Source organism: Strongylocentrotus purpuratus, unplaced genomic scaffold, assembly GCF_000002235.5.
Source record: "Strongylocentrotus purpuratus isolate Spur 01 unplaced genomic scaffold, Spur_5.0 spur5_contig_847, whole genome shotgun sequence".
Taxonomy (NCBI): Eukaryota; Metazoa; Echinodermata; class Echinoidea; order Camarodonta; family Strongylocentrotidae; genus Strongylocentrotus; species Strongylocentrotus purpuratus.
Window position 1 is genome coordinate 22,420 of NW_022145554.1, and position 15,062 is coordinate 37,481.

The 15,062-nt window shown below is 36.3% G+C and overlaps 1 protein-coding gene across 1 annotated transcript; it reads left to right on the plus strand.

Moving 5' to 3' along the window:
- The first annotated feature begins 957 nt into the window (after positions 1-957).
- Positions 958-6,632, plus strand: LOC592338. The gene is made up of 3 exons (XM_791867.5): positions 958-1,609; positions 4,274-4,445; positions 4,956-6,632. Exons 1-3 carry the CDS (start codon positions 1,414-1,416, stop codon positions 5,521-5,523), a joined length of 936 nt encoding a protein of 311 aa, XP_796960.2. The 5' UTR covers positions 958-1,413; the 3' UTR covers positions 5,524-6,632.
- Positions 6,633-15,062: the final 8,430 nt, after the last annotated feature.

Here is a 15,062-nt window from a genome sequence, read left to right on the forward strand (position 1 = left end):
GAACAAGAGAGAAAGAGAGAAAATATAGGGGAGAGAGTAAGAAAAAAAAGAGAGGGAGAAAAAGAAAGGACAAATGAAAAGGGAATTAGAGAGGGAAGGGGGAGGGGGAGAAATGGAGGGACAAATGAGGAGAAAAATAGAGAGAGAGAGAGAGAGACAGAAGGGAAGAGGATGAAGGAAAAGTGACGCCCCTATAACTGGAATGAGAGTTCAGTGATGAGAGGGTACCATCATAGTTTCATTTCAGTTATAACCCCACAAATTCCTCCACACACCCACGCACACAAATCAAGTTACACGTACCAATAACACCATTACACCCACACGCACAAACAAATAACTCACACCCTCAATACTCATACACTGAACTCACACACACACACACACACGCACATCACACACTCACACGCACACATCCACCGCATACACGCAACTTTAGCCTAGCATACTCGGAATCCCCTAAGACGAAACCACAGGAAGTTGGTTGCGATAATCACATGGCTATGAAGTATGGGAAAGGAAAATCCCCTTGTTTTACCCATTTATGTCACAATTATGGTCAAAATGAATACGATGACATTATCTTTGCAGGTCTGACGAAATTCGTTGGGAAATTTTGTATGCAACTCACGAGTTGTATGATAGTCATCACATGATGTGTATTATAACGATAGTAAAGATATTAAAATATGCGCGAAATATTTAATTTATCCGTAAAGAACTGTGAATTATCTCTAGAGCTTGATGTTAATCAATAAGAAGGTCATTTTGCTTAAAGCTTTCAGTGAAAGCTGACAGTTGTCTACTACCGGCCAATTATACATTATACTTGCTCAGTACTTTTTAATTTACGAGTTAGATGCGGGCACAACCATATTTCGTTTCCTCCATAAAAATTATCTAACTTTTGACACCGACTAAAAGTTTATGATCGTCTTTTAATATCTGCATTTTGATTGGATTATTTCTCTTGTAACATGCTCTGAACACGCACCTTCGACAATAACGTATTTGAACCTGAGACTTATTTTCGATGATCCTGATTTTGTTCAAGCCAGGTAGTATAGTGATGCTTATTTTCTGATTCTATGACGGAGCAGCTAAACGTGTGCGGCTATTTCTATATAGAAGGGAATTAATTTTTATACCACCGCCCTTTTCTGTACAGCTCTTGTTCCATTCTGCCCACCGATGAGAAAGGTTCCGCAATTGCAAGACTCTCTCTTCAGAGAGCCGGCGTTGCTTTAGCTCCTCTTTCAACCTCTACTTCCAGACCAGACCTTTATTTCTTTCATGAAGATTGGACACCGGATGTTTCTTTAACCAACTGAACCCACCAAAAAGTAATTTTGCAATCGCCGTCATCTTCTCTTCCATCTTCGTATCACCTTCGTTATCGTCATCGACGTCGCCATGGCACGCATCTTCGCAATATCCGATCTCCACGTCGATCACCCAGACAACCTTCGATGGCTGGAGGGACTGCCTTTCCATCGGTACGAAAACGACGTCATCTTAGTAGCTGGTGACGTCACAGATAAGCTTCCTCTTCTCAAGTCGAGTCTCATCACCCTCACCAAAAGGTTCAAGACGGTTTACTTTGTACCAGGTAGTGTATGATTCTAATCTCCTGATATACATCATCTTCTTTTAAAATATCGTCATTTTCATCTTCAGTGGAGGTTGGAGGGGGGGGGGGCATGATGGTGGGGGGGGGGGGAGCGTTCCGTTTACAAATTGAAATACCTTAAAAACACATAAAGATGTGCCTCTCTTTTTGTAGATTTTAGACTCTCGAAAAAGCCATCTGTACATATCATAACCCTTTTCTTTACTTTATATATTGTTTACCCTATTATTGGAGAAAGGTGTTTGTCGGAGATTTACAGGTTTGCGTAATGAAAATTCAACAATGTCATATAAAACGTTGAGACACAGACATGACTTCTGAAATCTATTTAGATAAATATCTATTTGTTTCATAATGTTTGCACGTTGGTCAAAACATAAGGTTTATCACGGGTAATCGAATAGAACGGCATGCGTGGAAACTTAATATACATTTTCACATTATGATTACAAAAATTACATTTTTTGCTATCATTATTGAAACTCGTTATTCTTGACACGAATGAATTCATTTCACGACTATTAATCATTATGCCTTCTGAACAATAATGCAGCTTATAAGGAATAAAGAATATCATAAAACCTGAGAGTAATATAAATGTTAACATTATCATGTTCGTTAAATATTTCAGAATCTTTCAAGAATGAATAACACATGCTCAATAAGCATTGAGCGTGATTACGTTTAAGGTATACATGAGCTGCCTGTGAAAATGAGTCAAATTGACTAAAAATAAATAAATCCGGCCCTATAATCATTCATAGTATATTCTACATCATAAATCGAATCAACGATGATAGACAACCTTTAAGCCATACATCTATTTCTTGAAAAATGGTATACTGAAGAAAAACTGGATCATACTTTTTGATACGGTCAAAATTTCTACGAGGTTAGGATTACAAAGATTTATTTGCTTTCTAATTTGTCCCATCCTTATTTCCATCACTTTTTCTTCTCGTAGCAGCATCCGATTAAGTCCTTTGATTAACTGCTTAGATAGGAACAGATCGTTAGCATACCAATCACAAAATTAACCTTGGCGTACGATTATTATTTCGTTTTCCCTATCTCGCTGATCTGATTGCCTCTTTAAATGCTAATCTAATGCAGATGTCACTAAGCATCAATTACTAAAATAATTTTGATGATATCTCTCATAGGCACTAAAACGTTTTTAGGAAAGATCACATAAATAAACTCGGTACCAAGCAGTGCAGTCAACTGTTCTTGATGGGTAATTTGACTTGAGATGGAAGCGTCACAAACTATAAGAATCCAAACCCGGCACTAACGTCACATATAGGTGTATAATGGGTACCTGTCAATTGATTGGGTAATATCAATTGCAGGCCCTCAGGAAGAACAACATTGACGCTGATTAGGCTGCCCTGAACATTATCATTGGTATTATCATCATCATAATTATTCTTATTATATCGCAAAGGGACGTTACATCATAACGTAATATGCGTTATACAAGAACGGAATTTTGTTTTGTTTTGTTTTTTCCTTGCCAAGCTTAGGAGCTCCCTTTTCTTGCAAATGTTCTTCCTTGCTTATTCTATTATATATTCTTTATCTATTTCTGCTGCCAATACAATTACCACCACCATTATTTCTCCTACTCCCAATCCAACTCCCCTCTTCCTACTCCTTCCTCTACTACTTATACTACTACTACTACTACTACTACTACTACTACTTCTACTACTACGACTACTACTACTACTACTACTACTACTACTACAACAACAACAACATCTACAATTACTACTACTACAATTCTACTACTATTCCTGCTACTTCTATCACTGCTACCATTACTACTCCTACTACTACTATACTCAAACAACAAGAGCAATGATAATTATTAGGATGAAGATGGTGTCAATAATAATAATAATAATAATGATAATATCAACGTCAACAAAAACAAGAGCAACAAAAATATGATAATTCCTATCCCAAGTATGAATTCTTTTGTTATTATTACCTTTTGTATAAAAAAACTCCGCATTTATTCCTTCCGCTTGTGCTAGCATTAATAAACCTATAATTCATGCTGGTAGTGATAAGATCTATTCATATATTTGTCTCCTAGATCACCTCGCCTCCCTCTGCTTCTAGATATCAAGCCGTTGATTTTCTTGATCTGTCTTTAACTTTGTATTTGTTTATAATCCATCAAAAACATGACTAATTTTCCTATAATTCATGCTGGTAGTGATAAGATCTATTTATGTATTTGTCTTCTAGATAACCTCGCCTCCCTCTGCTTCTAGATATCAAGCCGTTGATTTTCTTGATCTGTCTTTTACTTTGTATTTGTTTATAATCCATCAAAAACATGATTGATTTTCCTATATTTCATGCTGGTAGTGATAATATTTATTTATATATTTGTCTCCTAGATCACCTAGCCTCCCTCTGCTTTTAGATATTAAGCTGTTGATTTTCTTGATAAGTCTTTTACTTTGTATTTGCTTATAATCCATCAAAAACATGATTGATTTTCTAAAGAAAAGTTTTTAAACAGAAATGTAAACAAAAGCAGGGTAAATATATTTTGATTAAAGGTGGATATTGAAGACATCTGTTTCTCTTCCCCCCCCCCTCTCTCTCTCTGTTCCCATTTTACAGGCAACCACGAGTTGTGGGTCAAAGATAGGAACATTATGAACAATCACATGAACTCGGTGGAGAAATTTGACCGGATCCTGGACCTGTGTGAGACAATAGGAGTCCGAACTGACCCGGGCAGAGAGGTCTTGCCAGATGGCGATGCGGTGTGGATAGTCCCGCTATTTTCATGGTAATTAGACTTTACTTATTCTAATTTATTTATTATTCGATTATAGTTTTGATTAATGAGATTTTATCAAATATCATATAAAAGAATGGTTAGTAATATCGAGATACAACATGCATTCACTTGCATTTGTAGCTTTTAATGTTTCGCTGCGTTGCTATATTCGTTTCAGTCGGTATAGCTTCTATCAAGAAAAGAGTTTGTTTAGCACCATCAATCTAATGAAATATTTTGAAAGTACAGTACGAAACCTTAAACAATATCATCTTTTATGTTTATCATCAATGCTTTTTTTGTTGAATAGCCACGGTTGCTTTCTCTTAATTTTTTTTCGCAAACCACTTGACTCGTTGAACGTCTAAGTTAACGCTTATGAGTACAGACTGTTGTACATCCATTAAAACTATCATCAAGTCCTGATCAAAATGAAGGCAATTTCTGTAAATCATAAAATGGGAACTGTTGACTGCATGACACTGAAATAAGATGTTCTATCTGTTAATCCTTGTCAAGGTATGCAACACCCGAAGACGACAAACAAGACTCACTTCACATCACTGCCAGTCATCTCCGTGAAGACGTCAAGCTCTGTAACCAGCTCTGGATGGACAACCACAACTGCGCCTGGCCCAAGGACCTCGGTATGCCACGCGCCAAATTCTTCTGCAAGCTCAATAACGCGCGCACGCAGACAATCTACGACGCGCCCGTCATCACATTCAGCCACTTCCTGCCGCGTAAAGAACTGGTGAAGTCAACCATCGAAGACGATCGGTGTATCGTCCACGAACGACGCCATCTTGGAAAGCCGTTGTTGCTTCCCAAGAGACAGGGTTCGATAAAAGGTTTCAACTTCACCCGGTACGCCGGCTGCCATGGATTGGACGCGCAGGTAAGGACATTGGGCTCGTTTCTCCACGTCTACGGGCACCAACATCGTAATCGCGATCGTGTTATTGATGGAGTACGGTACGTGTCACACTGTCTGGGCTACAAAAGGGAACGCGAAGAGGGGTTCACCTACGGAATCAGAGAATGGAACGGCCCTAAACAGGTATACCCATCCGCGCATAACCCTTAGTACTTCTCCACACCTTTTCTGGTCCCTGTTATCCTAAAATTTAAACGCGTCGCTGGGTCTGAGTTTGGGTTATAAAAGTCACTTCACAATTCTAAGATTTCCCTTCGTCTAACGTGACTTTTGTCCTTGCATCGGGTTAATTTAAATAAGTAGAATAATTATATACGGGACATTTTGTTTTTGAGATATAAACTATCTTAGACAACGACTATACCGTCATTCGTGTTGTCCCCACAGGCTGCATTTGCATGGCTTTTGGTTATCTACCGTTCTTATCTAAAGCTTTTTTTTAATCATCTTTATTGCTTATCATCTTTATTAGCTTAGATACATGATGAATAGCCGAAAGACTCGGTTTTAGATATCAACTATGTTGTATTCAAATTTGCAATTATCAAGGGATAAGTATTGAGAGTCTTAAATTGATTAAATTGCTATATACTTTCTCAGAAAAGATCTATTTGTTGGAATAAATTATAGGATTTCATTAGAATCAAAATTACAGAGCAAAATAATTAGAATGTGATTATTCTAGAATCTAGATACATATAAAGCATCTATTAAATTCATTTGGGACAGTAATCAATATTTGTGCATGTCTAATGATCTTAAACTATGAGGTTACACTCGACGAATAGTAAAATGTTTCATAATGAGGACTAAAACAGAGAGTGCATTCTCTAGAGCGTTTACATGTTAAAATCTTGCGCTTTTCTGCTCCCATCGCCCGAAATATAACGAAATTAGTGAACACACTGTATTTTAAAGATATTAACTTAGTCATTAAAACCTGTTTACCTTTGTTGTACATCATGATTATTTTGCGCCCCCTCGATGCTATTATCAAGATGAATTAATAGTTCCTCGTCGAGTCTATCAGGGTATTTTTCATTTTGGAGAGAGAAAGAGAGAGACAGAGAGAGAGAGAGAGGGAGAGAGAAAGAGAGAGAGAGAGAGAGGGTGAGTGAGAGAGAGAGTTTATGTGCTTGTCTATGTGTGTGTCGATGAGTATATATATATATATATATATATATATATATATAACATATGTACATACAAATCTCTATTAATTTACATGTAGTGTGTTGTCATGAATGTATATGGTTTATAGCATAATCAATTATTGTTAGTGTACAGAAATTCTCTTATTCTATATTAATTTATATTACTTTGTATTATATTATATCATTATATATCACATTATGATATATGTTTAAATAAATGTCGAATATAAATAAAAGAAATTAAACAAAAACAATTGTATAGATGACTTTTTTTTGTCTACATTTGATTTGAATTTGCTTGCTCCAACATTATAATACTTTACAGGCGTTTATCTCCATCACTATGAAAATGGATATATTATCATTCTCTAACCTACTTCATACTAGTTTTATCGAACGATGTAGGCCGTTTCATTATCTAAAACTGATCTTGGTTAGGAAGTTAGTTTTAATTTGTTCATCTTTACTAGAAGGGTTTTTTGAAGCAAGACAACGTTTTTTTTATTAGGAGATTGGCATTAGATCAAGTCTACTTTAAAGAACGACAGAGGCAACGTGTTACGCATGTGGATCGAGGATACTAAATGTGTGTTGTTAGATTTCTTTATTTTAATTTTCTTGCTGCATATTTATAATACATTTCCCTTTTTGTTAAATACCAATATCGCTTGATGAATATAATTTGTTTGAACATTCACTATAAGTTTTATTCCTTCCTGTAAATTTAGATTCCGTTATTACCCAAACTAATTTCTAATAACATAAATTAAAATGAACAAACGTCAATCTTCAACTGTTGAGCATTTAAAGACATGTAAACCTTGCACATATCAACGCATACAGTTTTATAAGTTATTAGGTTATTTCTCTTTAAATATTTAAATATTTTGAATCAAATTATTTCTTTGAAAGATCAATTGGAAACATTAATTGGAATAGAACTTCAAAGATGTAAATTCCTCCTGATTAAGGTCCCGAACTGTAATGTGAAAAACATAAATGAAAATAAGGGGCGTTGTAAGCCTTTCTGTCGAAAAAAAGGCCCGATTCTCTACAAATTTAGTGCCGCCATGCGTGTACTTTTGCCTATTTCCCAGACGGGAAGGATTTAAATACCATGCACATTTTATATTCCTATCATCATTCAGGACCTCAGTCAAGAACATACTAGAAAGTAGCTCCAGACATTAATTATAAGTAAGTAAATTTAAAAAAGTTGGAACGAACCCCCAAAACAGCCAAATTTTACGATCTTTCCCTCAACATTTTTATAATTTTGTCATCCAATTCCAAAAGAAATTTCGTCAACATTTTGGTAATTGTAAGTTCTCCTTTTCATTGGTAGTGTTCGATTTAATCGATCTCTTATAGAAATCGACCTTTGTTCATGGGGAAAATGTGGTCATATTCCATAGAGATATTCAAATCTAAGCAAATTTAAAGAACTAAGGGTTACATATTTGAGTTGCACAGGTTCATATCCCCTGAAAATTCATTTGTTCCATCATGTATATCAAGACAATTCTATTTATATAAACTTTTAGAAGAATGTAGAGGAGGGAGAGAGAGAGAGAGAGAGAGAGAGAGAGAGCGAAGCAGGGGAAGAGAGAGTGAGATGGAGGAAGAGAGTGAGAGAGAAGATGGGAGGCAGGGGGAGAGGAAGAGGGAGGACGAGAGAGGAGGAAGGGAGGGTGAGGGAGGGAGAGGGAGCAAGAAAGAGGGAGTGGGAGAGAGATGGAGAGAGAGAGAGAGAGAGAGAAAAGACAGACAGATAGACAGAGACAGGGTTTGATGATGGAAGATAATATAGGGGCGGATGTATTACACATTTCTGCAGGTACCTCCCTATATACGAATGCAGAACCTAGTCGTAAAATTTGATGTCGACGTTTTTAGTTTAAAGAAACATCCTGTTTTTATAACAAAAGCAAACTTAGACAAGGATTTTTGTTCACATTCCATTGAGACAAGTTATTGCTCCCCGATGTACATAATTTCCAAAACGATCTCAACGACATGCATACACCATCAATAATTCAGAGTTTGTCATGAATGTTTCCCGCCTTTGTTTCGGATTACACTCTTGAACAAATCGAGTAGTTTGCTCTTTAATAATTTCTTTCACATCGTCGCACTCCTCGCTATTTCATTACCAAAGATATGTTTTATGTCTAGCCATCAGTCGGACTATCTATTTCATTTAACGTACACACGCTATCTTACATAGCGGATCCACAGACTGTATATTATTTGTGAAAGGAGTATTTTTTAATCTCTTGTAGATATCATATTTTGCTTTGTCATGTTATACCATGTCTGTCATTGTATTCACATACCTATATCTTACAGAACATATTAACCCGTTGACTACTGAATTGTATAGGTCCCATAGGCTTAACACAGGGACCACCAGGTTCCAGTAGGCGATGGGTTAAAACCGTCAGAGAGATTAAGGCGAGGCGTCAAAAATATCGATACCAGCAGGCTGCCGCCTCACGTATTGGCGCATCGAGGCTGCAATTACGGCCGAAGCCTGGCTGGGGCAATTATTTTTCACTTATTAGCCCAGCCGGTTTGCGCCAGGCTGGGATCTGAGGCTCGGTTTCCATTCGAAAGGCGGCAGCCGGCGCATGCTTTTGTTCGGAGACCATTATGATGACATCATGAGTTAATTGAGGGTCCTACCGCCAGCGGTAGCCGGCTGAGCTAATTTAAAAAATGCAGCCAGGACGCACAAGTGCAGTTAGCTGCCGCTGGCTGGTATATTTATTTTTGACGCCTCGCCTAAATTCCTTTACATAATATATTGGGGAACTTGTTATCATACTTTTTTGTCATTTTATGATAAAGAAGAATCTCCAGTCATCTTTGAACAACTTGAACCATCGACGGACCAACTGGACGTTATATAGTATGTTATGACAAAATACATCATAGTGCCATTGCGTCATACCACCCCGCTTCTTGTAAATCGAAGAGGAATACTTCGCGGGGAATCTCTAGAGCTAAATTTTCTCTCACGTCTATGTTTTTATATTAGAAAGAATGAAGATGTCTATGTTACGTTTGCAAATACTCAACGGTAGTCGTCTTTTCGTCTATTTCCCTTCCCCCAAAGTCATGTGTGATATAATTATTGCTCTGTAACACCATATAGCTGGGTTCAAACCACCGATTCCTCCCCTACCCTCCTGTAAAAAGTCAGTTACGTAACGTTTGTTTGGTTTTATTTCCGAAATCTATATAAACATACAAGTTTAATAAAACATACATATAAAACACATTTCAAATGATAATAAATGTGTAAAGTATAGACAAACGGTTGGATAGCCCATTTCAGGACCATTTTCACAATGGTCCTGTTCTTCCATTGGGTCCATATTACTCTACCAATATACAACTCTCTGTAGTCAGGGATCCAAAATATGACCCCGTTAGGTCACCTTTGTGATATTAGGGACTTTCAGATTCGCACGAAGACAATGGGGATTGCTACGATCGACGTCCTTTTAATGCACTGTCTTGAATGGACGTCACACGTATCAGTCCACGCAAATCTAAAAGTCCCTAATATCTTCACCACTACTTCCTCCCCCTAGAAAAAAACATATATAAATAAAAAACAAAACAACAAACAAACAAACAAACAACACGGTTTGCTTTATCAAGGCATTGTTTTATACACGGACCTATATCTATAGCTGGAATTGTATACCTTTAAACAGATTATTAACCAATAGTTGAGATATTTCGTAATAAATATATCAATTCAAGGGGCTGTTGCAGTACTGGTTGGGAGGGGGTATTAGGGCACAGTCTTCACACGTTCATACATTTCGACGGGGCAAGCTAGGGTCGAGACGAGGGTACGTGGTAGTTTTTGTTCATTTCATCGTATTGTGATGTTTAAGTTTTGCTCTTTTCAGTTATTTTCCTCTCTTTCTCCCTATTTTGTTTCATTAACATTTGATGGGTAGGCCTACCTTTCTCCGCACACCTACACACTTTTGTTTCTTTAATAGTTTTGTTTTTGTTGATTCCAAACAATACAAATTAATTTTAGAAATAAAATACAGTTGTTTTTCCTTGACATGAATTCTATTGATGAAAACAAAAATGAAATCAGTTGTAACATAAATAACCCCATCGAACCAAACCGTCCTTGTTTTCACGAAGTGACGGTAGTGAGGAAAATCGTAACGCAAAGTGAATGCAATTTTTTTTTCACTACCGTCACTTCGTGAAAACAGCGACGAAACACACTACTACCCCCCCCCCCTCCCCGACATGCGACACACACACCACCCGAACATACTTCCACCACACACTGTTCCTAGCTTCCTCAGAATACCCCCAAATTGGAGCGCATTACCCCACACACACACACACACATACGCACCCACGCACACCCCACGCGCACATACATACACGCACGTGCCTACACCTTCTCCCCCACACTCACGCACATCGTTTCTACTCCACTAAGTAATGCATACATACACACACACATACACACATGCACTCACGCTCACTCACGCACACCTTTTTTACGCCACTAAGTAATGCATACACGTTACTTCACAATAGAAGAGGAAAACCCGAAAATAAACAACAACTATAGTATTCTACTTCGTCCTTGCTCTTTTCTTCCACGAACAAAATATTCCATTATTACTTTTACTTTTACTTTTGTTTTGTAATTGCTTCCATGATGATGCTTATATCTAAATAAATATTAATCATGTGGTGGTGTGACTTATTCCCGAACACTATGAATATAATAAAAACCCATTGATTAAGGCGATACGTCATTTAGACAAGAAACGTACTAACTGGATTTAAATATTGAATTCTGAGGGCAAAATAGCTTGTTTATGAAATAAACGATTAATATACAATTCTATTCGTATTGAGTATCCATCAAATCAGCCATACAACAAATTCTCTTGTTTTCATTGACCTTCAAAAAGGTTGAGCAAAAAATGAAAGAAGTTGCTTGAAAGAAACGTAAATGATACTGACAAATTATTTGTTCTAAGTATACGTTTTGTTTGAATGTTGTATGTCAGGCTGCCAACAGAATGAAAAGTGAAATCATCTGTGGAATATTTTACGTGAACGGCGCCAAAAAATATCAAATGCAGAAAAGCATATCAATAAATGTAGAATCATACAACAGCTTCAACAATATGGTAAAGTGATTTTTGTTTACAGCGTGCTATAGGAAATGATTGTTCGAATTGCCCCCCTTACATATATAATAACAGTATGAAGGGGAGGGGCCTTATGTCTAAGCCCCTAACAAATTGACGAAAATTGGCGATGGTATTCCACTTATGCTTGATCTCATCTTATTTCTTATATTCTAGTCTAGATGTTGTCGAAGTTCAAGCCAAAAAAAGAAGCTATCTCTACAAGAAAAGGCGGCGGTGTCATTTTGACATTGACATTGACATGAATATGGAAATGGAAATGGACACTTAAGCAATACCCTTGAGACGTAACATTAAACTTCAGGGGTTCGAATGTGTCTATGAATTCTGCAAGAGTTGAATCCTATTAGGTTCATATTTGTGACTTTCCTTAAAACGTGAAAGAGAGGTAGTTGGATCCTATTCAAACTCTAGAGGTATAAAATGTATAATAAGATATAGTTTCTCCATTGAATTCATACAATACAGGTTTGTTAAAGTACACGACTAGCAGTCACAGACTGTTTTGTTCATATTTATTCATTGCAAAAAAACAATATTGATATGAATTATAAGATTAATAAAAATGTAATATTGACTGGAAAAGATACACAAAATGAATTACATCATTAAAATGAAATGGCCATTATGATCATAACATTGGAAGTTTCAACAAAGCTAGACAGCTTCAAAGTGACCTGAGAAACACCAATATTATATGTTGATCTTGTTCCTGTTCTGACTGATGGTCGTATAACATAAAATACGAATAATAATGTTTAATGACTAGGAACCCTAGTAAAGAAACGGAAGATAATAAAATTATGAATCAATTGTGCGGGTATGTCTGTTATATAGAAATATAAGATATATATAGTCATTATACTTGAATTGTTTCCTCGTTGAATTTGGAAAAGCTACATTTTTCTTTATCGCTCATAGTTTGTAGTGATCAATATGTGGCGCATTATGATTTGTGATGATGATTATATTAATAATAATGATGATGACGATGATAGTGATGATTATCATTATTGTTATTATCATTATTTTGTTATCATTATTGTTAAAATTAATAATATTATTGATTTAACTATGATAATGATTATTAATTATTATTATCATAATCAGTATTAGTATCACTATTGTCATCCTTAAAGCTAATGTCATTGTCATCGTCATTATTTATGTTTGTGATTGTTTCATTGACATTTGCTTGTTTTTGGTATTTTATTTGTTTGTTGTTGTTTATTTGTTTATGTGAGTTGTTCTTCTCTGGAATGGAAAGAAAAAAAAACTGCGTGTCAAAATTATTCCATTAAATGATCCTATTTCGCAGGAGAAATTGTAATCTAAACGAATTAGTACAAAAACCAGAGCGCTCATCTATAGATGCGATTTATAAATTACTTTTTTGTGTTTTTTTCAGGGAAAAAGGTTTCTTGATGGCAACAAGATATTTAATTTCAGAGAGAGAAATTGTAGATTACAGGATTATAATATCATCCTTAAACTTCCATTAGGCAGAAGTAGAGGATATCAGACAAACGGTTAGATACATGAAATGAAGCTGAGGGGGAATCCCATTAGAAATAAATCGAAATAAAAGGGCCATGAATTTTAAGGTCATGAAGATTACTATTTCCTTGGAGACCAATTGGCAACTCGGTCATGGAGCTTGTTTACACGCAAAATTATTTAAACTATGAATAATATATGCTGAAAATGCAACCTTTTATCATGCTTGAATAGAGACAGACATGCAGGGATGGGGATTTTGGGGGAGAAATTGTAAATTAATGATATTTTCTCTACAAAATGAAAGATAGACACATCTTCCCAAGTACATTCAGAGCAGTCATGTCATTATTTTATAATTTTATTCATACAAATCTGCAATTTCAGAGAGGATATTACTTTATTGCATATTTCCCTTAAAAGGAATGGCAAACAAATTATGAAAGAAAGATTTTGTTCTCTTTCTTTTAGATTGCATTTCTTTTCTCAAAGCTACTTTGATCTTTCACTTTCTCTTCTTTTTAGTCAAAACAACACTTTCGTAATATATCTCTTAGTCCCATGCTTGTAGTCATGTCATGACAGGTTTATATCGTGGTGAAAATACCACTAATCCTTCTATCGTAGTTTAGCGACGAATGAGAATTCCTGGAACAAGCATTGAGCCGTCGCTTCGATCATATTTTCAATTTAGGGTTAGAGGATTTGCAAACAGAAATTTATCTCTTGATGTAATAGGTATAGTCAAGCTGGGCAAATAATCATAAAGAATAGAGGCATCTTGAGTCATACCTCAAGATGGCCGCCCTTTCCCCTCTTCTGTCAGTGTATGATATCACATCTCCCTCTGTGTGGTCACTCCCACCTCTCTCTTTCTGTTGGGAGCTAGAAGGCTCTTAATTCATTTCTGAGGAATGGGATGATTTTGTGATTAATAATATGTCTGTGAATCTCCGAAGCACTTTACTTTAATATCATATTTCGTAATCACTCTGTTAAACTTGAAAGGAAAATTAATTGCCAGTTCACGTTGCATTCAATAAGGCGTCATATTCAGATTGGTCTCAATACAAAATGACGCATAACTTACATCCTATGTTTTAATGTAAAATAAAACGATCGTGAAAACTTCCCCCCGAAACTAAATAACGACAACTTCATTAATCTTTTGAAATATGCCAACATTACAACGTAATCCAAACATGATTTGTATGGAATATACATTAGTTTAATGCCTTGAGGGCATTTCGTGAGAGCTTTACGATAGTGCTCTCTATATAAAATTTAAACTGTAGTCGAGCTTTCGAAAGTCATAATACCTAATCTGTTAAAATACAACTGATGCTTTTAATCCGTCACATTTTTATGAGGACTTGGCACCTTTTGGTATGAATTTGGAAGAACGGTGTAATATTGAAAGAAGCCAGTCATCATGATTTACAAACATGTTTGCCTGCCGTCTCATAGTCATACCTCACGCGCACAACAACACGAGATATATTTCATCTCCCACGCAAAAATGAAACACGTTGACATTATGGTCCCGGCCCCCCTCCCACTCAGTGTTATTTAGGGTACGCGTATGCTCGTTCCCTCTTTTTGAAAGCACCCCCTATCTGAGGACTGCCAACATTTCCGAACCCCCCTTTCGCGGGCTTTTCGCGGGCTTTTCGCGGGCTTTTCGCGGGCTTTTCCTGCCTTGGAGACCCCCCTAAATACGAAAAAATGCTCAATTTTCCCCCCTAAATTCAGAATAATTTCTCAGGAGTCCAAAGAGATGAGAGAAAAAAAGAAGAAAATCACCCCCTTTTTAAAGAAATCTCCG